General features: G+C 31.8%; 1 protein-coding gene across 6 annotated transcripts in view; it reads left to right on the top strand.

The window, feature by feature from the left end:
- The window catches only part of LOC143258709 (uncharacterized), a 39834-nt gene extending 13033 nt beyond the window's left edge, over positions 1 to 26801 (top strand). Inside the window, exons 2-5 of one of the 6 annotated variants that reach the window (XM_076518182.1) lie at positions 1172 to 1395; positions 5779 to 5953; positions 6525 to 6701; positions 12195 to 26801. In XM_076518182.1, coding sequence (XP_076374297.1) covers positions 21390 to 22361 — 972 coding nt within the window. In that variant the 5' untranslated portion in view covers positions 1172 to 1395; positions 5779 to 5953; positions 6525 to 6701; positions 12195 to 21389 and the 3' untranslated portion in view covers positions 22362 to 26801. Of the gene's footprint in view, positions 1 to 1171; positions 1396 to 5778; positions 5954 to 6524; positions 7208 to 12194 lie in introns of all 6 variants that reach the window. The other 5 variants (XM_076518181.1, XM_076518184.1, XM_076518183.1 and 2 more) reach the window with 5 other exon arrangements.
- Positions 26802 to 27064: the final 263 nt, after the last annotated feature.

Below are 27064 nucleotides of genomic sequence, written 5' to 3'. Positions count from 1 at the left end.
TAGAATAGTGTTAAGTTTAAAATTAAAAGGATCTTAGTAGTATTATTTAATAAAGACAGTAGGACCAAAATATCTATTATTTAGATCTTATTAATGGTGGTTTCAAAAATGCAATACTGTAGTAATAGAAATTTAACAACAAAAACAACTAGTCACTTGTTATAATATATTGAAGTTAATTTGTCTTTTGACTCCTCAAAATATAATTTTCCATGATATTTGTTTAAATGAATTATATATTCCAAGATTTGTTTTATACAAAATTTATTTGTGTTCATTTTGAAATTTATTTTATGTTTAGCTAATATTTTCTTTTCATTTTTAGACGTGTAGTGTGAGTCAGCACAAGTCTTCATACTAGATCTTTAAAAAATCTTAAGAACTTACACAAAAGATCATAGAGGGTAGATTTATAATACACTATTTCTTTGATGTTTGTGTGCATGTAAAGTATGTGGACACATTAACAATTGGAGTAATAAATTTTGTGCCCTAAAATTTAACATTTCCATTTCTGTTGAAGAGTGAGTTTTAATAAATTTTGGCACTTTATTACATGCCAAATATTTGTATAAAAAATAATTTAAACACTTGTGCTACAAAAAGAAAATAAATTACTGTGGACAGATTAATTCTTATTTATTAATACATCAAAACAATGTCACTGTCATTTACAGACATTTCTCAAAAAATTTATTTTTTTACAATATTTTCTTCTGTTGAGTGAAAGTTAAAAATAAAACCCTATTTTTTATTTTATTTTACAAAATTTTTTACAAGTTATTCATATTTGTTAAAGCAAAAATAAATCCTGACCTTGTACCACATATTTTCCTGAAGGTCATCATTGGACCTAATAACAGAACATTCAGTGTTTTAGAAACTTTAAAGAAACTTTTTACTTTTTCAGAATTATTAGAAGGAACAGTGTATTTATATACAAATTAACTCTTATGTATTTTGAACCTTGGTAAAGATATTGTAAGGTGAAGATTTATGTAATGTTGTTCAATTCACAAAGTTTTACTTGCTTTATAAATATTTGTGGATTTTTAATACTTTTTTGGGTGAAATAGTATCTAAGCTAATTCAAGATTGATTTATTAATGTTTATAATTTTTTAAAGTAATGTTGATATGTATTCTGATAAATGAATGTTATCTTTTCATAGAAATATTACCAAGAATTGCTAAATATAAGAAAATTAGCCAGACACACACTTGTACAGTATGTCAAAGAACATTTTCCAGGGGAGACTCTTTAAAACGACACATGGAACGACATTTTCCTCACCAAGCTGGATATGTTTGTGACATATGTGGAAAGTCTTTCTTTAGAAAAGACCATCTTAAGCTTCACCGTGCTCGTCATTTCAAAAGAACATGGCAGGATACTGTATGTGAAAGATTTGTATAATTATACTGTGCTTTGTATTTTGGTAAATATTGTGCAAAATTACTGTAAATATGTGAGTAATATGATAGCATGTAGTGGACTTATATATATAGTAAAGAAATGCTTATAAACTAAAAAGTAAAATATAATGGTACAGTAAAAACATAACGTTTAAAAAACTTAGGCACTGTTGCTAGAAGGCAAGATGTGGCCTAGTGTTTAATATTCCAGACTGTGAATATGAAGGTACATGATTTGTGCTTTGTTGTGCACTGTACTTGTGGGACATGGATATGTTATGGAAGTGATGTTCAAATCCTATTATTTAATTAGAGTAACCTAAGAGCTGGTTGTGGGTCTTTTTGACTAACTTCCTTTGCTCTAGTCTAATCTTTTAAAAATCAGGACAGCTAGTACAGATAACCCTTGTCAAGCTTTGTGCAAGTATCTGAAGAAAAGTATGTTGCAAATAGTAATTTGTTATATTTCTTTTTTAAAACCTGCTTAAAAAGTAATAAATCAGTAATAAATTCTTCAGTGATATTATCAGAAAAGTTACTTTATAGTCAATATGTTGTATCAAGGTGTGATAAAATCAGTCAGTGTCCTGAAACATGACTCTGTGTATACTACTTTTATTTTCACTTTAATTGTCCAGAATAAATTAATTCTCCAAGTTAATCTAAATGCTGATCCTATTCATACTAGTTTTATATGAATTGCACTAATTCAGTTCCATTCTTCATTCTGAGCAATGTATTTGAGCTCCTTGTCTAGTTGTGTAGTTTTTGTGATAAGATTTAAGTTTTAAAAATTGTGAATAAGAGAATTTTTGTATTATTTAAGTGCCTATCATTTACTATTTCATGAAATATTGTACACCTTTTAACTTGTATTACAAAACATTATACAATTGAAAGAATATTATGCTTAAAGCTTTTCAGAAATATGGCATGTTATGATATTGTTTGTAGGTGTCTTTATATATTTAATTATTTGCCGTTAATTGGATAAAAATTATAATTCATTTCTTCCACATAAAGTTTCTATTTTGTTTTTATTTATTTTCATACTACAATTTTAAAATTTGTTATAATAAAACTTAAAAATTTACCAAACTTAATTTATGATTGTATAAAAAAAGATAGTCCAAAGTTTCAGCTTTTGTTTGGCTTAAGCTCATCTGCCCATGGTATGTGAATAAATGAGGAAAAAAGTTACAGATTACAGATAAAAAACTTCCTGGTATGTCGTAAATATTACATGTTATGCTATTGAATACACATTTTCAGCTTTAAAGGTTATATATTTTATGTAATTTGTTTTTTCTCCAACTGTCAACCTATTATCTGACTACATGGTTTCATTTGTAAATGTCTGTGAAAGACTTGTGTTCAACAACAGCAACTGAGAATTGTTTAGGTCTTTAATAGCTAGTTGTTTTATACATATGATATGTTTATTGAATATATTTTGTAAATTTATCACAGATTCAGTTTCATTTATTTGAAATTTTGAAATTAACAAAAAATTATAATTCAAATTGCTGATGAAATAATTTTATTATGCTTTAGCAACTTATACAAAATTGCTGTTTAATTCTTGCAAATTAAATTACCGTATTTTCTGCCTAATAAGCCGAATTTCTGGCCCTAAATTTTGGACCTGATTTTTGGGGGGTCGGCTTATTGGCCTATCACTCCTTTCGGAAATTTCTTCTTCTTAGGAAATGTTTTTCTTTTGAAAATTACCATAGGCGGTAATTTTGTCCCATCAGCAAAGCACGTTAAGACTACAGTGAAACGTTGTTTCTGGAATTTCATTGGTTACCTAATTACAGTGAGTGGAGCCAATAACGAATGACATATTGATTCCATCTCTGTCTCAGTACGACACGTTCTGCTTTACTAAAGAACGCCAATGATCACACACAACTTGCATGCTGACGCTGAAACGAGACTAAGAAATCATTTTGAAGAAACTTGTCACTTCTTAAAAATGGCTTCGGCTTATTGGGCGGTAATAAGCAAAAACCCTCATTTTCAGAGCTGAAAATTGGCCTCGACTTATTCGGCGATTTGGCTTATTAACCAGAAAATACGGTAACTTGTTTGTATCATTTTTGTGGTAAATGTGATGAGTTTCTTACTTCTGTTTCAACATGTAGACTAATTTTATATTCAGTATTTTTGTTGCTTTTTTTCCTTCAGTTTTCAGTTATTTCCAGTTTTGTTGTTTTTCTTTTAATGAGTAAAAGTAATAATCACTACTATAATAATTCAAATGTTTACACTTACACTTTTATATATTAGTTTGTTCCAATTCAGTGGTTTGCACACAAGTTAAGCATTAAATGAATTTTTGTTTCATTGCTTTAATGGCTGATTTTACTTTAATTAGATATCTTTAGATAATTTTGGTATATTTTTATCTTACTTTTCTTTCATAACAGTCGCTTTTCGTTCATATTTTTGACTTGTATTTTATATTTGACTTTTATATTTAATATATTTTAATTGGAATTTGTACATCAAATATTTCTAATATGTTTAATAAATCAGTAGTGTTTGATTGTATTTAAAAATTATTCTACAACTTTGTGTACAACTGATGTGTAAAAAATCAAATTTTCTTCAACCTTTCAGGTTAAATGCATTATATTCAAGCATATATGGTATATCTACAATAAAACTACTCCCCAGTTTATCTTTTCCTCAAAATTTGAAGACATATTAACAGTAAAGATGGAAATAATCTACCAGTTAAATATAATCTTGACATAATTATCACATTAATTTTACCATTGGCATTCTTGTGCTTTAGAAATGTAAGTTATGTCTCTGTTTTTGGGATATATGATGGAAAGAAGGGTTTTTATAGATTTTATGTTTTGTGACTTCAATTCTTATATTATAGTTTCATTGACAAATATTTTTTTAGTATTCAGATGCTAGGTATCAATTTTAAATTCTATATTTCCTGTATGCTTTTGATTTTTGTTTGTTTTTTTAGTTTAGTCTTGTGTAAAAATTGTTGTGACACCTATCATTTTGGTTTATTAACTCATTTTTTACTTTACAATAATACACATTAGAAAAGGTTATATGTATTTGCTTCACTTTCTTAGAAAATGCTCAGATTCACACACAGTTATATTGCATTAAGTGGTACACGGTTTATTAGCACTAACCTTGTGTATACTTCATCATTTCAACAAAAGATATGTGTACAAAGAGGATACAATGTTTTAATCCATTCATTAGAAATTCAACAAGGATACTGTTATCAGAGGAAAATGATGATATTTATATATGTATGATGTATCAAACTACTTCTACAGGAAAGACTTCACTGAAACAACATTTGAAGTGCCATTACACTTAGAGTCAGAATATACATATTTGATTTATGGGACAAGACATAAAGATACATTGTTCTTGTGATTTTTAATAATTTTAGTTTAATGGACCTTTTATTATACAGATAGACTGTATTCAAATGTTTTTCTGCTTTATTTTTATCTTTTATTAACTCATGTTTATCGTAAAGGCTAGAATTAATATAAAAATATTGTTTATATGTATTTGTAAAAGTGTCTGTTATATTACATTGTATATAAATGTGTCATATAGGTATTATACAGTATTCTTGTAATTCTGAACAGATAAAATTGTGATTGTTTAATTACTTGGAAAGAAAAATATCACTTTTAAAAGTGTGTTCAGCAAGGTGTTATAAGTGATAAATATGTGTTATTATATAATTCTTCAATTGTAAGAAGAGGAAGTATGATCTTTGCTGTACCTGCTATACATGATCAGCTGTATCCAATTTTATTTTATCAGTCAATACAATTTGTTAGTTGGAGATTTTAAAATAGCATGGTAAAGAATGTTTGATAAATATGGTACATCAGATTAGGAACTTCTTGTGGATCATGTTATGGCTCTCTTTTAAGTAGTTGTTTTAAGAAAGAGTGCCAAATTAATCTGAACTCATTATTATAAAAATACCACCAATGGTAGCTATACATCTGTTTTAATCACTTATTGTCCACAGTTGACTTCATAAATATTTATTTGTTCTATTATTTTGGTCTACTTCCTTTTCATGGCTGGTTTTCTTTTACCAAAAATCATACTTAGAAGGTGTAATTTCTGCTCTTAAGTCAATTATCATTTATTTGATTATTGTGTACACTGTTAATGTGATAACTTACAGAAAGATTTTGATTTATTGGACTCAGTTACACTATTACATGGTACGGTATTATCTGAAAAAGTAATTTTTAGTCTTTAATATTTTCACATTTTTAAAAATTTAAATAATTTTTTAAACCAAACTAATGACAAAAGAAATAATTAATGATAATTTCCTTTACAGTGATGTATTGTACTTCTGTGCTATCTGGAAATAGTTACAACAGACAAGGCTTTGAAGGTAATCATTGCTGTGGTATCTGTGGAAAAACTTTCAAAGCTCGAAAGAATCTTGCTCAACATAAGCAGAGCCATCAAGTCAAGACATTCCAGTGTCCAAAGTGTTTAACAATGTTTAGGTGGAAAAAAAATTACAGATATCATTTACAGTTTGTTTGTTGTTAGTTTTGGCATATGTGTACAATCTCATTCATATATTCAAGATTCTCAACAGCATGTATGTTGGTATGCTTTTAGTAAAGCATTAATTACTGAATCATTTGCAAGGAACTATTTTTTTACATTTATTTTGATGGATTTCTCTAAAAATGGAATTGTCACTGCTGTACAGAAACTCAAACACCCTGGCTGTGTGTTTTTGTTTGTTTGTTTTTTTAGAATACATACAATTTATAAAAATGAATGATAAATACAATTAATTTCAGGTTTTCTACCAGACTTGCACTTTTCTTTCTAACTTTACCTTTACACTTTATCTGTATATTTTATGTATTGAAACTGTATCCAATATGTTAGTTGCAAATTGGAGTAAAGAACTTGGATTATATAATTTAAAAATACATATCTCGTTTTTATGATTGTAGTGTGTATCCTAAAGATTTACTAGTAATGATACTCATAAATGTAAGCTTCTGGATTAATCTATAAGACATAAAATATTATGTATCTACATTTTTTATATTATTTCAGGGCATCTAGGTGCATGGTGGAAAGAGACCTAGTGTAAAATATGTGGAAAGATTTTCAAAGCAAGAAAACATTTAAATCAGCACATGAAAATTCATACTGAAAACAATTTTCAGTGTCCACATTGTTCAACAACATTTTGATGGAAAAAAAGACTTAACTTACCACTTGAATCGAAATGTATGCTCGAGATAGAGTCATTTTTTAAGAAATGTACACATAAAACTTTTCTTTAAGTGATGCCAAAATAATTTTGCTTATAAATGAAATGTTTTTTTGCACAAAGTCATAAAGTATAACTATCTTTAAATTTTTCATTTAATGAGAGTCTTACAAGGACTAAAAGACTAAGTTGTGTTCCTGGCTGAAATGTTCCTCAGGATAGAATATGTTAATGTGATAATTTACTTTCATTTTGTAACAGTAGGTTAAACCTCTAATTCTAGAATGTACTAAATATTAACATTTAGGGATGGTTGGATAGCTGGGTTGCAATGATCATTTATTTATAATGTTTTTAGTCTATGTTATGTGTATATAAATCTCAATGTTTCACTTATTTAGTGTTTTATACAATTAAAAAAAAGTGATATTAATGTTCTTTTCCTGGAGCTTTAGGCAGAGTAGACAAGTGGGTGTGAGAACTTTAACTGGAATGCATCTGTCTGTTAAAAGAAAAGGAGATGGTATATTAACTTTTATACTGACTCCTTCTTTGAGTCATTGTAGGTATTTATGTAGTGTCTTATAAAGCTCAGACAGTGTTGGTTGAGGTGTTGTTGTCAGTAAAGTCATGATGCCATCATATTGCTTGTACAATTTGTTGAGGGTGGTTGTTTTACAGGCTGCTGATGTTCAAGTTGTTGTCTGTGTTAAGTCCTCAAGTCTACTAAGTCTAATTAATGTTATAATTTTAATATTTTTTAATGATAAGAAGGAAAATTTCAGACAAATAGAAGGTACACTATTACTGTATAAATTAATGAGTTCTTAATACTTTGACATATTTATGATCTATTATTTAGAAAAAAAATATGAAGAGTTGTAAAATGTATTTGATTTAATGATTTACTGTTTTACAATTAGTCCCAGATCATGTTCTAAGTGCAAAAATAACAGCTTAACCATTATTTTTTGGGGGAAAAAAACTATAACAAGAGTTTATGTTCACAAAAGTTGAAAAGAAAATTTTCTGTTGACAAAAAATAGAACTTTGACTTGTAACACACACAGGTTTCTGATTATTAGTTCATAAAGAACCATGAAACATGTTTAAAAGTGTTGTGGAGAAAGAGTATTGGGAACTTTATTAAACTTGTGTACATGTGTCTTTGCATTAACCTTATTATTTCAAACACAAACCATTTAGAATGATTATTTTTATCATTACATTGTACTAATATTGTTTGTGAGATATTTCTCATTTGAATTCATGTATTCATTTCTTACCATAAAACAAAAAACAATTCACATTGTATCAGAAGCAGGAATTACATACAGGTGCACTCAACCGTTTGCTTCAGTAAATACTCAGTGTATGATATAAATTAGTTTAAGTACACATCAGTAGAAAAGTATTTTTAAAGTAGCAACAATGAAATATGTATCTAAATTATTAAGATTTAACTAATACCACTGATATTCTAAAACTACATATTTAGTTTAATCATGAATACACCTAAAGTTCAAATCTTGAATAAAAATGTTGGTTTCTTTTGCAGTTCACACTACTCTGATTAAACTAAAATAACATTTTAGCATTTTTACAGTATTGACTATATATATATATTTTATTTACATAATAAATTTTATTTGTTAAAATTTTGTCATTAATATTTGTTACAGTCATTGTTGCGTAGTACCATAATACCGTCCTTGGTGATTTTAGATATGGCCACCAATGTTAGCAACAGTCACATCAATTAATGAGGCTAATATTTTATGATAAATGTTGTGAAATTAGGTTTTGGTAAAAACAATGCATACATATTTGGAAACATTGAGAATGCTTGATTTGACTTTGATTGCTAATTAGTAATTATATGTTCTTCTGTGTTGCTAATTAATTTTTTGAGTATCAACAACATCTTCCATAACAGAAGTTAATTCTTTTTAATTCTCTATGATTTTGTGAAACTGTTGCAATTTCTCTATAACAATATTTACTTTTAATTGTAATCACAGTTTAAACAAAAAAGCAAAAGGACATGATACCATATATAAAAACATTTTGAACCAAACTTCTCATTTTTGATGTGACATTTTTTGACTTTTAATAAAAGTAAGATTGTTGATATTTTTGCATTGTTTTAATTTTTTGGATACTGTTGCTTTTTGTATGGATTATCTTATTGGTTTATATTTTTAAATAACATGAAGTGAGTAACATATTTTTATCCAATAATTTTAGATAGTTTGACACAAGGAATTAAAGGGAATATTTTATTACTTATCACTGCATGTATAGCTCATAAATTTGCACCATGGTTTTGTATCAAAGTTTTCTCAAAAACACAACTTTGCAATAAATTTTTGTCTTGAATTGTAGAGAAGTTAAAGATTCTAAACTGAAATTGATTAGGTTTATAAAGTAAGACCTACAAGTTACTAACTTAATGATATTCTACGTCTTGTGGAAGGTTAATATGTACTTTCAGTGCATGCATGCCAACCAATAAAATATTGTGGTTTAAGAGCATAAGGATTACTATTAGAAAATAATCAGGTCCACAGTACTTTATTTTTAGTTATTATTACAAAATAATGTTTATAATTAGTTTACAGCCAAAATTGTGGCTAAAAACTGGTGCTTTTTAAGAAATATAGTTGTACTAGTAATCCTGCAATGTGCCATATATGTATTGATAAAACACCTTAAGTGAGTTTTTGTTATTTTGTAGGATTTTACATGTTCACTTTTAGAATTGCATTTTACGTAGATGTAATATAACACAAGGTCAAGTAATAATAATATGAAAAAATATGTTATATATAAGTGTGACTGTATTTCAAAATCATCTTAGTTGAAGAAAAAACTTTTTCCTATATTTTTAGTGTAAGTAAAAATAGGAAAATTATTTTTTTTCAATAATTATAATGGTGATTTTGTTGAAAAGTTGTAAGTTTCTGTTTATTTATTAGTCTGTTCTGTCAAAAATCAGAAAGTAGTAGAATAGACGTGTAGAATGTATACACTCTCCTTTAAACTGACAGCTTCAGGGAAAAGATGTGATAAAACAAATCTTTGGGAATAGGATCTTATGCTGTATGTACATATATTTAGTAGTTGCTCAAGGTATAACTTTTTAAGTGTAGGAGATTAAGGTTTGGAACTCATTAATCATGTATGAATAACACTATGTAACAAATTTTGTTCCTGGGTAGTATATATTATTTCTTAATTGCTTATGTTGTAAAAGTACAGAAAATGGATATTGTTCCCTTCAAACTTTGCATTTGTGACCTGGATAATGAAATTCAGAAATTAACCTATTTCCTATGTAAAAATGGGCAAATGTGCACATTTTCATTTACATAAGGTCTGAATAAAACAACATATGAATCAAGATTTACATTTATTTATACTAAAGTTATACCAAAATGTTTGAAAGTGAGAAATTTTTCGAGATTTGTAACTGTAATGTAAATCACTTTCACATATCAGCCCCCAAATACAGTCTCCCGTCATGTTTGCATTATACACTCCTTGGTAGCGGCATTCAAAGTCCAGTGTATCTTGGTGGAAGCACTCACCTTGTTCTTCTGAATATGTCCCAATGTTCTTGAATTTATTAAGATGAGTGTCAAGGATATGGACTTTCAGGGAGATCCTGCAACCCATTTTGCTGTAGTTCTTCTCCAGAGCCTCAACCATTTCTACATAATTTTCGGCCTTCTGATTGCCCAAGAAGCCCCGAACCACTGTGACAAAACTCCCTCAAGCTTTTTATCCTTCCTGTCCATTCCAGGATCGTCTTTATTTGTCCAGTGAAGATACCAGCTTTGACCTTTGCCTCAGACAGCTTAGGGAAGAAGTCTCAAAGGTACTTGAAGGCTGCAGACTCCTTATCAAGAGCTGTGACAGATTGTTTTATAAGATCCAGTTTTATGTGCAAGGGTAGGATCAACACATTCTGGAGGTCCACTAGTGGCTCACACTTGACACTGCTTCCCCACAGAGAACTACGTCTGTTGTGGTCAATGCTTCCTGTTGTAGTGAGCTGCAGTTTCCCTGCTGTCCCAAAGGCAAAGATAACAGGGAAACCTGGTAAAGCCTCCTTGGAGACCCATCAGGAATGCCATCATTTTGAAGTCTCTGATAACATCCCAGCCATACTCATCATACTTCAAGGTTTCTAGCAAGGTCTTGACACTGTTGTATTCCTCTTTGAGGTGCAGCAAATGAGTCAGAGGAAGAGAAGGATACTTATTCCCATTATGGAGCAGCACACCTTTGAGGCTTCTGGATGAGCTATCAGTGAAGAGACGCCACTCATTCGGGTTACAGGCAATTCCAGTTGCAATGGATACATTGTGGCAGAAGCAGAGTCCATCTTGACAAGTGAAGAAGCTTGAAAAATGTCGGTGATGCTTTCTCTGATTTGCAACTTGCACACTTTTATCTAACAAATCCCACTACTTGAGCCTAGGTGTCAAAAGCTTGGCATTCAACTTTGTTAGACCAAGGTTTCTGATGAAGTCATTTAGGTCTCTTTGGTTGGGGTAGTATGGGTTTCTTTCACCAGCTGCACCTCTGAAATTGTAATCTGGATCTTCAACAACTACTTCCTCTTCTACAACATTTTAGAAAGTTCTTTAAAATTCTTATAAGTTCGAGAAAATGTTCTATCAGCTACTCAGCATTGAATCTTCTTGGAATGTTCTGGAAAATGGGTAAATATGAAAATTTCATTATGTAGGTCACAAAAGCAAAGTTTGAAGAGAAAAATAGGTCTTTTTCCATTTACTTTAGGCATAAGCAGTTGGGAAATAACACTTTCTGCCCAGGAACAAGAAAAAGTAAAAATTTTGTTATATAGTGTAATACAACTAACCAAGTAACTACTTTTTGTACTGTTATAATGAAAGGCCCTACTAGATTAAGGCCTCACATGGCATGGTGGTTAAATTTCTTGATTCACGATATGAGGGTTGTAAGTTAGAATCTCTCTCATTCCACGTGTTTGTCTTTTCAACTGTAGGGACATTATAATGTGCAATCACTCCCACTCTTCAGTTGATGGTGTTGACTAACTGCCTTTTCTCTAGTCTACTACTGCCAAATTAGAGGTAGCTAGTGCAGATGGCTCTTGTGTGGAATTCAAAACTCAACTTACTAAATGTTGAAATCTCACTTTCTGAAAGTGAAATGTTGAACTGAATTTCTTGTTATATCAATTTAAATGAATTATTTGTAGTAATACCTGGTATTTATTAAAAACTAGAAATGCATCAAGTCTGAGTAAAAATAGTTGTGTATAATGTGAACTGACACATTTATGTTATAACCTTGTGGACCAAATGGCTTTAGTGGAGTTAATTTTGTCATATTTATTATAAGTTGATAATTGAATAACTTGTCACTTGATCTACAATGAGGCCTTCACTTTAATATGTTTTTCAGCAGTTTTTAAAGTAATTTTTGATATCTTAAATAGTTTTACTGTTTTACAGATTCCCCAAACACAAGAAGTCTTCATATTGAATTCCCATGCAGTTTTTGCTCAAAGTCGTTCAGGACTAAAAAGTATCTTAATCAACACATCAAATGCCATTCCCAAGAGACTTTCCAATGTCCACAGTGCTTTTCTACTTTTAAATGGAAACACAATTTGTCAGTTCACTTACGTACAGTTTGCCCTTTAGGTTTGAAAAAATTAGGGCTATGAATGTTTTATTGTATACTGTTAAGTGTTCTTTGTTAACTTGAATAAAAAATTGCCTATGACATTGTATATGTAGACATGTGTTTACATTTTTGTGGAAAGTTGATTCACTAATGATATCTTGGTTTGTTTTTTTTATTCATCCAAATTTATCACTGTTACAAATATTTTCGTTTGTGTATATTCTGATTACAATTATTTTTGTTGAACATAAGAAAGATATAAAAAAATGAAGTATGTGGTAATGTGAGTAAGGTTATTTTCTTGAAAACAGAGTTGATTTCAACTTTTTGTGACAAATTAATTTAATAGGTATTTTATTGTAAAATTATTTTTGAACTTGTTTTGAGTTTATTATAATGACAGCTTAAATTAATTCAATATAGGAGTGAAAAACTATTCAACGAAAAATATTTTTTTAATTCAGGGCTATTTCAATTTGTTTGAAATTGCATTGGTTCAATATGGCATGAAATATAACAGACGTACCTAAATTCTGAACATAATAGAAGGGTTAACACTCCTACAAAAAGTGGGGCCTAATAGGCCCCAGAGCAACTTGAAAGGTTATTAATATTAGGCTAATAATTTTGTATTTAAATGAAATTGCTATTTAAATCCATTAATGAATGGACTAATGAGATTCCCACTGTCCCTATCTACTATCTAGCGAAACCACAGCCAGGGGAACGGGCTTGGAGAAATCAGGACTAGAAACGTGTTTTCGTAGGAGTGTTAATGGTAGCTGTTAAAGTACCTCGTATGTGTTTTAAAAGTACAGTTGAATATCCTAAATGTAATAGTAGAATTTGTCTTCTCTTTTTGCTGTTAACATCAAGATAGGTATATCGTGTATCATTACTATGCATGTAGGTTCTAGTCATTGAACCATGGATTGTTAAGTATAAAGTTTCTTTCATTATTCTCATGCAATTTTTGATGACACATTAATTCTACATAGTGTAACTTAAAAGTACTTGCAGCTGTTATTTTTATGTTAAAGTTATTACAAAAAAGAAACAAAAAGAAAAGATAAAATCATGACTCTTTTTGAGAGTTGCAGTATTATTTTGATATGATTAAAAATGACAACTGTGTGAAATCAGAACTTGTTTCTGTGCAAAAGATTAAAAATTCCATTAGGTCTTCTTATTAATGTTAGATGAAAGAAACCAGTAAAATGTATCTCCATGTAAGTTTACTCGGAGATTTTTAAAGCAGTGAAAGATCTTTGTCAGCATTTCTACTTCATTTCCAGAAGATGTTTGTCTGAGATGCCTCAGGTGTAAGTATACTCATTTTAGAAAAAAATTACTTTTCTAAAGAATATGAAATTTAAAATATCATAGGATATTTTATATGAATTTGATGGTTTTTCAAAATGATTTTGATAAATGTTGAAAGTAAATTTCAAAACCAACTGTTTTCTGTTTTTTTATTTATTAGAAATCTTACTATTGTAACATTTTAATATTCTCTCAAGTAAAAACGACAGTTGTTTTATGTGTTTCTTCTCTGATGTGTAGGTCGTTTTTGTAATTTTTATCCATACCATGTATTACAACTTTCTGAATGACAAAGCTTTATATTCATTCCTTTTCCACTGCTACATGTATTTTCATGTCCATTTGATCACTCTATATACTGGTTACATCAAAATGAAGTTAAACATAGAAGAAATTCTTTTTACTGATTATGAATAAAAATTAAAACATTTTAAACTAAAAACAAATAAAATTTGTGTAGATGATTCTCCAATCTCTGGAAAAGGAAGAACAGTTACAGCAACAAATATTTCGAGTTACTAATGAACTGATTTAATTTTTTTTATGTTTACCTTGGTTATTTATGTTTTTAACTATGTGCTCTTTTCAGTTGAACCTTATTCTGTTTTAGTGGTAAGCATGTCAGACAACCTGAAAGTCCATGATTTACAGCCCAGTAGTTGTTACTTGTTACTGTTTACTTATAACCTTTATTTTAGTCTGTCAATTCAAAACTGTAGATGGTTAGTATAGTTTGTCCTTGTGTAAATTTAAATCAAACAGTTAATAAGAATAATATTTTAATGAAATATTCCAATCAGGTTAAGATGTAGAATATATTAATGTGCGGATTGTGATATTTGATACTGTGTCAAATAAGATTTTATTTCATTTGTGACTGACAGATGAGGTAACTTATTGTTAACTATGATCATGCAGTATTTTAATCAAAAGAAGAATTATGAGAATTATTTCATCCTAAAGCTTTTTATGACACTCACACTAACCATCACGCTCAGTGGAAATTATTGACTTCATAATACAACTACTGACAGAGAGGTGACAATATTTAAACTGTTAGACATATAACTTTTATATGATATATTTTGCAGTTGGTGATGGGCTTGACTGTACTGTCTCTTTGATGGTAGAGTATAAATTTCTTTTTTAAGTTTTGGTGCATATCAGATGTATTCATTTGGCTTCACTGTTTTTTCCAAAACACATATTTTCTTCTGTTGTTGTTTTTGTAGTCCTTGATATTTTATACATGTATATATTTTACATTCTTACTGCTCCAAATTTTGTGAAACAAGGAGGACTTTATATGAAATCTGGACAACTACAATTGATGTACTTATGTGTTCATTGCTTATTAAGTCTGAAGAGAATAAATAAGCTTTCCACCCATGTTTATCTTTTCAAATAAACTGAATAAAAAAGTTGGATATAAATTAGTGTACTGAAATATCTTTTAGCTTGTTTTTATGTGTAGCCATCTGATAAAAATACCATTTATATATTGGAAGCAGAGGTTCCTCTCTGATATGATAAAATGAATTGATTTTATAAAGAAATAAACTTGGAAAAATTTTTAGCTTTTCTAATTAGTTGAATGATAGCAAAGTATGTTATTGGAATGTGGTTCTCTCTTCAATTTTTGACAACTTATTAATTAAGATGTTTAGGCAGAACCATTAACACTGTTAAAGTCATGTCATCTTTTTGTATTCTGTGATAACCAAAGTTTATTTTCCCTGAGCCTGTTGATAGATACTGTAACAACATTACTAAAGACTTTCTATATTGGAGCTTCGATGTGAAGTGCAGAAACTTGTGGTAATACTGTATACAAGGGCTCAGTCATTTTGACTGGCCTTTTCGTATCATGTAACCATTAAAAAATACAATAAGTATATCTTTACGATACTTAACATGCTTTTAATAAACATTACAAGTTTTTTGTTTTTTTTACATATAAATCCAGATTTTTTAATTAAGTATTTTTACTAAACATTTTGCTGTGACTTTGATGTTAAGATGAAAAATGCTTTTTTCATCTTATAGTTTTCTGATTTCATTTACAGAACTTGTAAAACTTCTTAAATGAATATCATAAGTTTTTTTACTAAGACTGTATTTTATTTGTTATTTTCTCTATCCTGACATTGTATGGTTTCTGTCTGTTTTACCAGACTCTAGTGTCTAAGCAGTAAACCTGAAGGATAGAAACCGTGGTTGGCACAACACAGATGGTCCATTGTGTAGCTTTGCACTTAATAATAAACAATCAAAAACCATATTACAAGCCTTTTAACCACTGCAAAAAAAAAAAGAAATAAGCCTAAATTACTGTTTTATACTTGCTAGATCTGATTGCAGATTGTATTAGAAAATTACTTATCCTAAATAGTCTCAGACTATTTCTGTTTAGTTGTTTTATTTATATTTGATACATCTTATTATTAAATGTGCATAACAATGCTGTAAACACTTGGCAGGCAAACAACTCAAGTTTTAATAAAACAAAATATTGAATTGAGTAACGTGCAGCATTCATGCATTCTTTGCTGAGAAAGTTTTTATTTAAATTTTTATTCATGTTTTTATCTAACTTTAATAAAATTATAATATTTACATTTTAGTTACTTTTATAACAATAAATATTTATACATTAAAAACAAGAAACATAACACATAATGGTCCTTGTGCTTCTTTAGCAGTTGAATACTTGAAGTTCATCCTGATTTTTGCAAGAATTGATATTAGTTCTTTACTGAAGTTTTATTTATTTCAAATACACAACTTTGAACAGAAAGTAATAACTCTCAAAGCATAAAGTAATTCATTAAATTGAAATATCTTTTTGTTGGCTATAAGTAATGTAACAGCAAATGTCAAAGACAGTTACTAACATTTTTTTAAATATTGTATGTGATAGGAGGGTGTGGCTTGTATGTTTGACCACCTGGTTTATATTTCTATAACTAGATGATTAGGGCTGTATTATGTCTTAGCACTATTTGTTATTTAAGTTAGTAATTTGTATTTAAATTTAGAGGTGGAAAAAATGTTTAAGTGAGCACTTCTGAGTGAACATGTGTGATACATAGAAGTAAAGACTGAGAATTTATTTAAATATTTCATTTTAAAATGAAGAAATTGAAATGTATTAAGATTTAGTTTACTAACTAGATGTTGAGGCTAAGTTCATTGAAGATATATTGATGATAAAATAGTTTAATTAAATTTTGAATGTGACTTAAAAAGTTGCAACAAGCACACTTTTAACCATCAATATCCTGAAGTTTTCCATTTAGTAATCTCTAAGCTTTAAATAACATAATTAATTGTTTTATAACTTACTTCAATTGTACAGTTTACAGATTTATTTAAAAAAAATTATTTTCCGTATTTTCCTATTAAATTTGCACATTACTACTGTTGCCCCCTTTTTTATTGTTTGTCAAGGACATCATAGCTTTTGTATTGTAAAAGTTCAATTATTGGGGTCTGTGCTATTAGTTCATTTTTACTAATATTAATGGTTTTAGTTTTTAATCCAAAAGAAATTTCTAAAATATTCACACTGCCAAAATGAGTGCAATTATGTTCATACTACTGAATTATTAAACAAAAGAAAATTATTAAAAGTTCACATATCATAATGATTGGATGCAATATCAGAAGTAACTTTGAGTTGTCAGTAAATTATTCTAAGTAAGTTAAATTTACTCAGTGAGTACAAATTGTAATACAGGGTTTCTCTCATCACTAAAATTGTGAATACTGATAGCAAATAAACATGAACCACAAGATGTAATTTACTTTACTACTGAAGACAGTGATTCACATTCCTGTTTGCCAAAATTCACAATTTTAGAGTTGAAAAAAAAATGACATTATCTCAAACAAATAATTTGTTGACCAAAACATTAATTACAATTTGCAAGTACATAAATGTCTGTCACAGAAAATCATTTTTTTAGGTCTAAAATTAAATGATTGATTAATTAAATAGATAAATGTCTTATATAATTTAACACTCCTACGAAAAGACGTTTCTAGTCCTGATTTCTCCAAGCCCGTTCCCCTGGCTGTGGTTTCACTAGATAGTAGATAGGGACAGTGGGAATCTCGTTAATCCATTCATTAATGGATTTAAATAGCAATTTCATTTAAATACAAAATTATTAGCCTAATATTAATAACCTTTCAAGTTGCTCTGGGGCCTATTAGGCCCCACTTTTCGTAGGAGTGTTAACTGTATTTAAAAAACTGTTTGCACAGAACTGTCTTTGACCAGTCATTACTTTTTTGTTAGTATCATCAATAAACTTATCAAGACAGTAATAATATTTTGTGTATACAAATAAAATTCTGAACTTTGATACAAATGTTTTATTATAAGGTCACATATGCAGAGTTTCTACTTACCATCTTTACTTAAATATGATCAGCGTTTTTGAGTGGTCATTATGTTTGAAAAACATGTAAAAAAATTATGGCTTAATTAGTAGCACATAACAGGATACGAAGAATTTACACTTTGAAAATTTTTTTTTCTTCTTCTTGTCAGTATAGATTACTTTTGGATTATCAACATAACACTTTGATTCTATGAATTCAGTTAAACTATTATGTGGTGTATGCAGAATTATTTTCCTTTTGTGATTCAATATTTAAAACATTGTAGATAAACCTGGTTGTTAAAAAGCTTTCAAAGCAGAACAGTCAGGTTGAAGTACATGTATCCTAATACCTGTATGCATTCAGTACAAAGTATAAGGTTGTAATAAAATGTACAGATTCAAGGGCCTTCTTTAAAATTCTAAAGAAGTGGGTACTCTAAAATTTCAGTTTACCAAAACCTAATTGTCTGATACACAGGTTACATGAAGTAGTAAAGAGCAAATTTAAGGGACTATCACAATGCTAATTGACTTACAATGTTGCTGTTACTTGACTTACAGTTTGCTAATTTCAAATTAAAGTAATTCATAATTGACTCAAATTTTCAATCAAGTATAACATTGATTTCTGATCCATAAATTATTAACGTGTAAAGTTATATACATTTCATGAGCATATAAATATAATTTCTTTCATATTTTAAGAACATGTAATGCATTTTAAAATTACCATATCTGTAATTTCTGAATTATCTCATAAAAGTTATTCTGTGTTTGAGGTCTCATTGCACAGTATATTTTATTTGATCATGTATTTATTGTTGAATTTAAAAGAATGTGTTTTGATATCATTATAGTGGAAAGTGAACTGTAAAAAAATATTGCATTTCATTTTAATTGTTTAAGAGTAGCTTGTGTTGGAGGTGGGTGGCATTGGTTAGTTTTACCACTTAAACTTTTTTCAATTAAGCACTAATTTAGAGTTTCAGTGGCCATTCCATACAATATTAACTTTTAAAACACTTTTAAATCACATTCTGAACCAATATACTTTAGTAGGTATGTTATATGACACATTTTTGTTTCAACTATCTTGTCAAGTCAGCAGTTGTAAACCACTGCTCTTTTTCTTCATGTTAAAATTAGGAATGGCTTGCCCAGGTGGTTGTTGTGAAGTTTTTCTTAAATCCAGAAATCAAACTAACATACTTTTAATATAAAGTAGCCATGTTTATTTATCAAATATGTGGAGAACTGTACATTACTGTAATGCTTAGTGTTATAAATAATAATGTTTTCCAACTGTTGTACAAACTAGCAGTTTTTTATTGTTGACAGGACATAACATTATTTGTTTTGTGAACAACAATCACTCACACTTTAGTTTTTACAGTGTCACATTTTTTTAAATAAAAAACCCACCAAATCATCATTTTTCATGATTTGTTTAATTGTATTTGTAACTTAAAATTGATTTTTCATAGTCTTTCTGTCATGTAAAGGATAGTGTCAATCTTCTCAGTATTGTGAATCAAATTCAATGTACATTTTTATTCTACCAAATTTTGTATTTTTTTAGATTACTTACGTGAACCCCTCGGTGTGGATTCCTGTACGTGGTGAGGGGACCTCCCAGGGAAGGTTCTGTTCTATCTGGTTACCTTCTCTGGGATCTAAACATCCACCCACGTGGTTGCCGTGCGTGGCAACCCGTGAAGGGGAGGAGAGGATCCTGGTGGTTCAGGGCTCCAACCCTAACACACCACTTTGGCCTCGAATTCCTGTAGACGGGCGGCCTTTGGGTGGCCCCCTTGGGTCAATCAGCTGGTCCACTTGGGCTAGAGTCAACCAAGTACCAGTGTTGGAAGTTCTCAACGGGTGTTGTGGACATTGTGCCTGATGCTGGTGTTTGGGTATAGTGCTCACGAAACCCTGGCGTTGCTGCATTGTCCTTGCATGACTTTGTAGTGCGTCCCCTTGTAGGGCTCCATGATGGGTGGGGTCATTGGGTACCAAAATTTTTTCTTTTTCCTATGGATCCTCCAAAAAATTTAAATAAAATTGTAAAAAAACAGTCAATGGGTAAGCGACCACGTCTTGAATACTCAGAACAGCAATCTTCAACATCATTAACACACGTACCTCATTTTCTTATATTACATTCTCTTTCCGAAAAACCTTTAGGGCAAATGTCTCCTTTTTTTATTCAAAAGAGACTAGAGGGACTTGCTGGCTCTCCAAAGTCAGTAAAGAAACTTCGATCTGGTGACATATTGGTTGAAACATCCACATCCCAACACAGTGAACTCCTCTTGAATTCAAAGGCAATTGGGGATATACCTATTGAGGTTACACCCCATGCTACCTTGAATTCTTCACGAGTAGTTATTGTTGAAAGGGATTTGAAGAACGTTCCCGAGTCAGAGATTCTCGCTGGTCTCTCCACTCAAGGAGTTTCTGCAGTGAGGCGCATCTCCACTCGCAAAGATGGAGTTACACTGCCAACATATACCCTCATTTTAATATATACTTCACCACGTGCACTTGCCACCATCAAGGCAGGTTATCTCATTTGCAGGGTTCGGCCATACATACCAAACCCTCTTCGATGTTTCCAATGTCAGAGATTCAGCCACTCAAAGACATCTTGACAGTAAATAAAAAAGACGTGGTCGCAAACCGAAGGGTTCTCCAGCCACTTCACCTACCCGTTCTTAAAAATGGCCACCTTGATACAATGTTACTGTCAAGGTTTACGTTCTAATCTGGATGATATCAAAACGCTGATTGCTTCCTACCATCCTGTTTGTCTTTCTTTACAAGAAACATTTCTCAAAACTGCTGATACTGTCTCCATTCGGCAGTTTTCTCTGTACAGAAATGACAGGTTGTGTGATGGTCGAGTACTTGGAGGGGTGGCACTGTTGGTTGATCAACACGTGCCCACCCTGTCTTTGTCACTCAACACACCCTTGGAGGCTGTAGCCATCCGTGTTTCCTTGGGTCATACCATCACTGTTTGTTCTCTGTACCCATCAGATCTTGATGCTCTCGTTGAGCAATTGCCATCTCCATTTCTAATCCTAGGGGATTTTAATGGACATCATCCCCTCTGGGGAAGTGCTATTATTCTCTTTTCAATACTGGTTCTTCCACTTACTTTCATGCACCTAGTCAATCCTTTACTGCTATTGATCTCTCAGTTTGCTCCCCTTCATTATTCTCCCATTTTTCATGGAGGGTTGACAGTAATCCACTAGGCGGTGATCGTTTTCCGATCCTTTTGAGAGAGACTGGCCGTGGTCAATGCCACCCTACCCACGTGCCCCGGTGGACTGGTCCACTTTCACTGCTCTCGCAGAACGTGATCCTGCCATCGTAAATCAGCCATCAATAGACGACTATGTAGCAGCAGTAACTGACTGTATTACACATGCAGCTGCTCAGTGTATTCCTAAAACCTCGACACGTTTTCCACGATATCCTCGTCCGTGGTGGAATCCTGCTTGCCACTTAGCACGGAAGGCTCAAAAGCGGGCCTGGGATACTTTTCGTAGATATCCCACACTTTCAAACCCGGTTGCTTTCCAACGGGTCCGTGCACATGCTAGGTGGGTAAGACGTCAAAGCCAGAAGGAATCTTGGATTAAGTTCACAACCAGCATACCTTCTACCACCAGTTCCAAGATCATATGGGACAGGATTCGAAAGGTTAATGGGCACTACAATTCTGTCCCCCTCTCGATCTTACTCTCTAATGGTCAGGAGGTGACTGATGTTCGGAACATCGCTAACACTCTAGGTGAAAGCTTTTGCCGGGTATCTAGCACTTCTGCTTGTTCCTCCACCTTCCTGGCCATCAAGACTCGGGCAGAGCGATCACCTCTTTCCTTTAGAACTGACTGTTTCTTTGACTATAATTGTCCCTTTACCCTAGTGGAACTAAAAATGGCCCTTCATCGGTCTGCCAGTACGTCTGTTGGACCTGATGATAATCATTATGACATGCTGCACCATCTATCTCCTGCTTCTCTTGATGTCCTTCTGATTGTTTTCAACCAGATCTGGCAGGAGAATGTTTTTCCTGATGCCTGGCGCCAGGCTATTATTTTACCTTTCTCTAAGTCAGGGAAAGATCCCAAGATTCCTTCAAACTACTGTCCAATTGCTTTGACGAGCTGTCTCTGTAAGACATTAGAAAGGATGGTTAATGCTCGTCTTGTTTGGTTCCTTGAATCAAACAACCTCCTCTCGCCCACCCAGTGTGGGTTCCGATGACAGCACTCCACCACAGACCACCTAATTCTTCTTGAAACATCTATCAGAGAAGCCTTTCTCAACCGCTAACATCTTATATCAATATTCCTTGACATAGAGAAGGCTTACGACACAACATGGAGGTATGGCGTTTTGCGAGGCCTCCATACATATGGGTTACGTGGCCATCTACCCATGTTTATTAAAAAATTTTTAATGGACAGGAGATTCCAAGTTCGTGTGGGTTCGACACTTTCCCGTTCTTTTGTACAGGAACTTGGAGTCCCTCAGGGCTGTGTATTGAGTGTTACACTCTTCAGTATAAAGATAAATGCCATCACTGAACAACTCCCTCTCACTGTTGCGAATGGGCTGTATGTCGAAGACTTTCACATCTCATGTCAGTCGTCAAACATGAGATATATTGAGCAGCAACTACAAACCGCCCTCAATTGTGTACGGAAGTGGACTCTGGCGAACGGCTTTAATTTCTCTCTCTCCAAAACTGTATGCATGCACTTTTGCCATTGATGGGGTATTCACCCTGATCCTGAACTTCATATTGGTGAAGTTTTGCTGCCAGTGGTCCCGGAGACCAAGTTCTTGGGGCTTATCTTTGATCGTAAACTGACCTTTATACCACACATAAAGCAGCTTTGGGTCAAATGCACGAGAGCACTGAACATCCTCCGTGTTTTCTCTTCTACCAGTTGGGGAGCAGATCGATGTTCGATGTTAAAGGTATATTGTGCTCTTATTAGATCGAAACTCGATTATGGAACAATGGTCTATGGCTCTGCCAGACCCTCGGCCTTAAAGATGCTGGACCCCATTCATCACCAAGGACTTCGACTCTGCACTGGGTCTTTCCGTACCTCTCCAGTTCAAAGTATATACATTGAATCTCATGAACCTTCTCTACACCTTCGCCGTTTGCAATTATCTTTACAATATACTTTGAAACTTCATTCCTTACCAAAGCATCCCACCTGGAAATGTGTTTTCCTTCCTCGGTGGGCAGTACTTTTTCAGAACAGACAATCTGTCATTGCTCCGTTTGGCCTTCGCATCCGGGTGCAATTGAATGAATTGGGTCTGTCCTTGGATAACATTGCAGATTCCACAAGTTGGCCCATCCCACCATGGCTTATTACAGCCCCCAACTGTGACCTTTCTTTCAGTCACCTAAAAAAGGCAGATACTCCAGATTGAAAGTTCCATCTTTTATTCAATGAATATCTTTCAAACAATCATTCAGTTCCCATTTATACAGATGGTTCCAAATCAGGTAATTCAGTGGGCTCTGCTATGGTTTGCTATGGGTCAGTAGTTGCACGCAGAATCCCTTCTACAGCTTCTGTGTTCACTGCTGAACTGTATGCCATATCTCTTGCCCTGGATCATATTGCAGCTGAGCAGTACTCCAACTGCACTATTTATACTGATTCATTTATTTCTATACTTGCTTTGGAATCGCTACACGTTAGCTCACATCCTATTTTCGCTGATATTCGAAACCGACTGGCCCATTTCTCATTAGCAGCTACTTCAATCCAGTTTTTCTGGATACCAGGCCATGTTGGTATTCGCGGGAACGAGCTTGCAGACATGGCAGCTAAATATGTCTGCTTCAGCACCATCACTCCTATGCCTATTCCGTACATGGACTATGGTGTTGTCTTAAAGGCTCGGCTCCGTGCCAGCTGGCAGTCCATTTGGAGTGAGCAATGTGACAACAAACTTTTTCAAATCAAACCCAAAATTGGACTCTGGCCATCTAGCTTCCGTAAAGTTCGGAAGGAGGAAGTTGTTCTCACTAGGCTACGCATTGGTCACAGTTTTTTAACTCATCATTTTCTTTTATCTGGAACTGATGCACCAATGTGTAGTTTGTGTAACACTCAAATCACTATCAGCCACGTTTTACTTTCTTGCCATCGTTACAATTCTCAACAACGGCAATATTTTAAACATATTTTTTCCCAGGGTCTATCTGTAACATTGGACAGTGTTATTGGTGATAGTGACACTGTCCACCTTGATAATGTTTTTAATTTTTTAATGGCCATTAATCTTTTTAATCTCATTTAAGTGTTGCATATTTATTCATTACACCTTTTTAATTGTGGTTCCTTTTTTACAGTTTTAATCTCTCTCCTTCAATTTGACATTGGACAATGGCCAGAACATTAAATAACTTGACACCAGGACTGGAAAGGCCAACTTCAGGTGACTAACCCCACTGTTTGAATTATCCGTTTGAACTACTCGTTAGTCGTCCTGGCGAGTTGTTATTATACTTTTGCTGCATATCATTTCACACTTTTACTACTAAACTTTTTAGTACTGGCCATATTGACTCATAACCCGGAACCAGGACTGGAAAGACCAACTTCAGGTGACTGACGGTGGTTTTTATACTTACCTGTTAGTCTTCCTGGCGGGTTATGATCATTACCATTCTGCTACAGGTAGTTCTTTACAACTTTGTTGACTGGATGTCAACATTGGTTTTTACGCCATTTTCTGTTTTAATTGCCGTTTTGCTTTTTTCTTCAATTACTTTTACAAATTTTACTCCATTTACTTGACTTTTATCTTTTTACTGGACATTTGGCTACTCATTATTACAATTTTGCTATGTATCTTTTAAAACTTTTATTCTTTTACATTTTGATACTGGTTGCTATGACACATAACCCAGAACCAGGACTGGAAAGACCAACTTCAGGTGACTGACGGTGGTTCTTGAACTTACCTGTTAGTCTTCCTGGCGGGTTATGATCATTACCTTTTTGCTAGAGTAAATACCTTACAACTTCTTATACTCTGCCTTCTATCTCAACATTGTAGACTAGGTGTCAACATTGGTTTTATACTTTTTTGTTTTACCTTCATTTCCATTTATGTCTATTACTACATTTATTTATTTTTTTTTACATTTTTACCGAATGTCTGGCGCAGATAGCCTCGCTGCTTTGTGCCATAAAACACTAAATCAATCAATCAATTAATCAACTTACGTGATTGTTATGAAATGGTTTATTTTCACATATCTTTGGTGATGACTAAGTTATTATTTAAATCCTTATGTGTTCTGTCAATCCAAAAAGTGTTATTTTAATAAAAATATCAATAGTTAAGAATTATCAATGGTAGTCATTTTAATATTAAATTGTATGGATTAAACTTATTTCCTTGACTTAGACTTCTAATAATGTTAAATATTGTTGTTAATAGTATGTGATTAGTATCCACATTACTGTCATATGTGTATATACACCATTTATGATGACTAGCAGTATGCATATTGAAAGAGTAAGCTATTTTTGTACAAAGAAGATATAGACATAAAATTATTCCTCATTCTAGTACTCTGAATAATCAACCAAACAGCTTCTGTGCTTGCATTTTATTAGCAAGAAACTTACTACAAAATTGTGTTATTAGACCTATGATGCACTGAAAGGACAAATAGTTTTATTATATATTAACAAATTATTAAAATGTTGTGATAAAAAGAAAATTGCAATTAAGTCTCTCTTTTTAAGAGCTAAATGTATATATTGCTAACATTTATATTGTTCCACTCTTAGTGGGGTCTTGGTCTTTTGTGGTTTAAATGCATACATTATTAAAATTTACATGGTTCCACTGTTAACAAGGACTTGGTACTGATTAGTTTATTTTGAAAAATTTGATTATAAGACCTTTATTTTGTCTTAGGACTTTCTCAGTATTTACATGTTCCATCAAAACGATTCCTGACTAATTTTATGAGACACTCATTCTGTAGCCCTCTTAAATATCCATGTACCATTTGTGGTAAAATGTTCAAGGGAAGACACTACTTGTGGCAACATTTGTCCACTCATCTGCAAAAAGTACCTTTCTTTTAAAGTACAAACTTAGACAACATTTGAACAAAGATTGAAGTAAAGATGTGAAATTGTAAGAAATAAACTTTAGAATGTGTAGGTAATAATGAAGGTATGTAAAAAACTTAGAAAAGAAGCTTATTTTAATAATAAGCCTCACTGGCAGTACAGAGGTATGTCTACGGATTTACAGCACAAAATCAGAGGTTCGATTCCCCTCGGTGGGCTCAGCAGATAGCTTGATGTGGCTTTGCTATAAGAAAACACACAAACACATGCGGCTTATTTTAATATAAACAGGTCATATGTGAGTATCAATAAAATATATTATTCACAGAAAACAAGTCTTAGTTTCATTTAGCTGTTGTGATAGTTTGACCATAATATTTATGTTCCATCCATCCATTAATGTTTGAGTTTGTTCTAATGGGTTTTTTGTGAAACTTTATTGATTTTTATATAAGTTGTTATTCTGAATCACAGTTGTTTAATGCAAACTCTTATTTCTTTATTTGTTTTTGTACTTGATTCACAGGATAAAAGTCAACTTAAGATTTGACAATAAATTGAAGTTCTTTTTTTACTCTCTCCTGGTGTTAGCTCATTAATTGTAATTTAGATATCAATTTTGTGAGGAATGTTTGAATTATATTTGTACATATATAATATATGAAGTTTTATGCTGAGGTTTACTTTCATGCAAAAAAGATGCTCTGTTTGTAAGCAACTACAATTTCCTAAGGATCTAACACTGAAAGAGAAGGACTTAAACAGCTTCATATTGATCCTAGGAAGCTAATTAATAATGTTGAACCTAAAATTTTTACTCTGATCTATAAGAAAACT

Source organism: Tachypleus tridentatus, chromosome 8 (genome assembly GCF_004210375.1).
Source record: "Tachypleus tridentatus isolate NWPU-2018 chromosome 8, ASM421037v1, whole genome shotgun sequence".
In the NCBI taxonomy this organism is placed as follows: Eukaryota; Metazoa; Arthropoda; class Merostomata; order Xiphosura; family Limulidae; genus Tachypleus; species Tachypleus tridentatus.
This window is presented reverse-complemented; position numbering and strand designations above follow the sequence as displayed.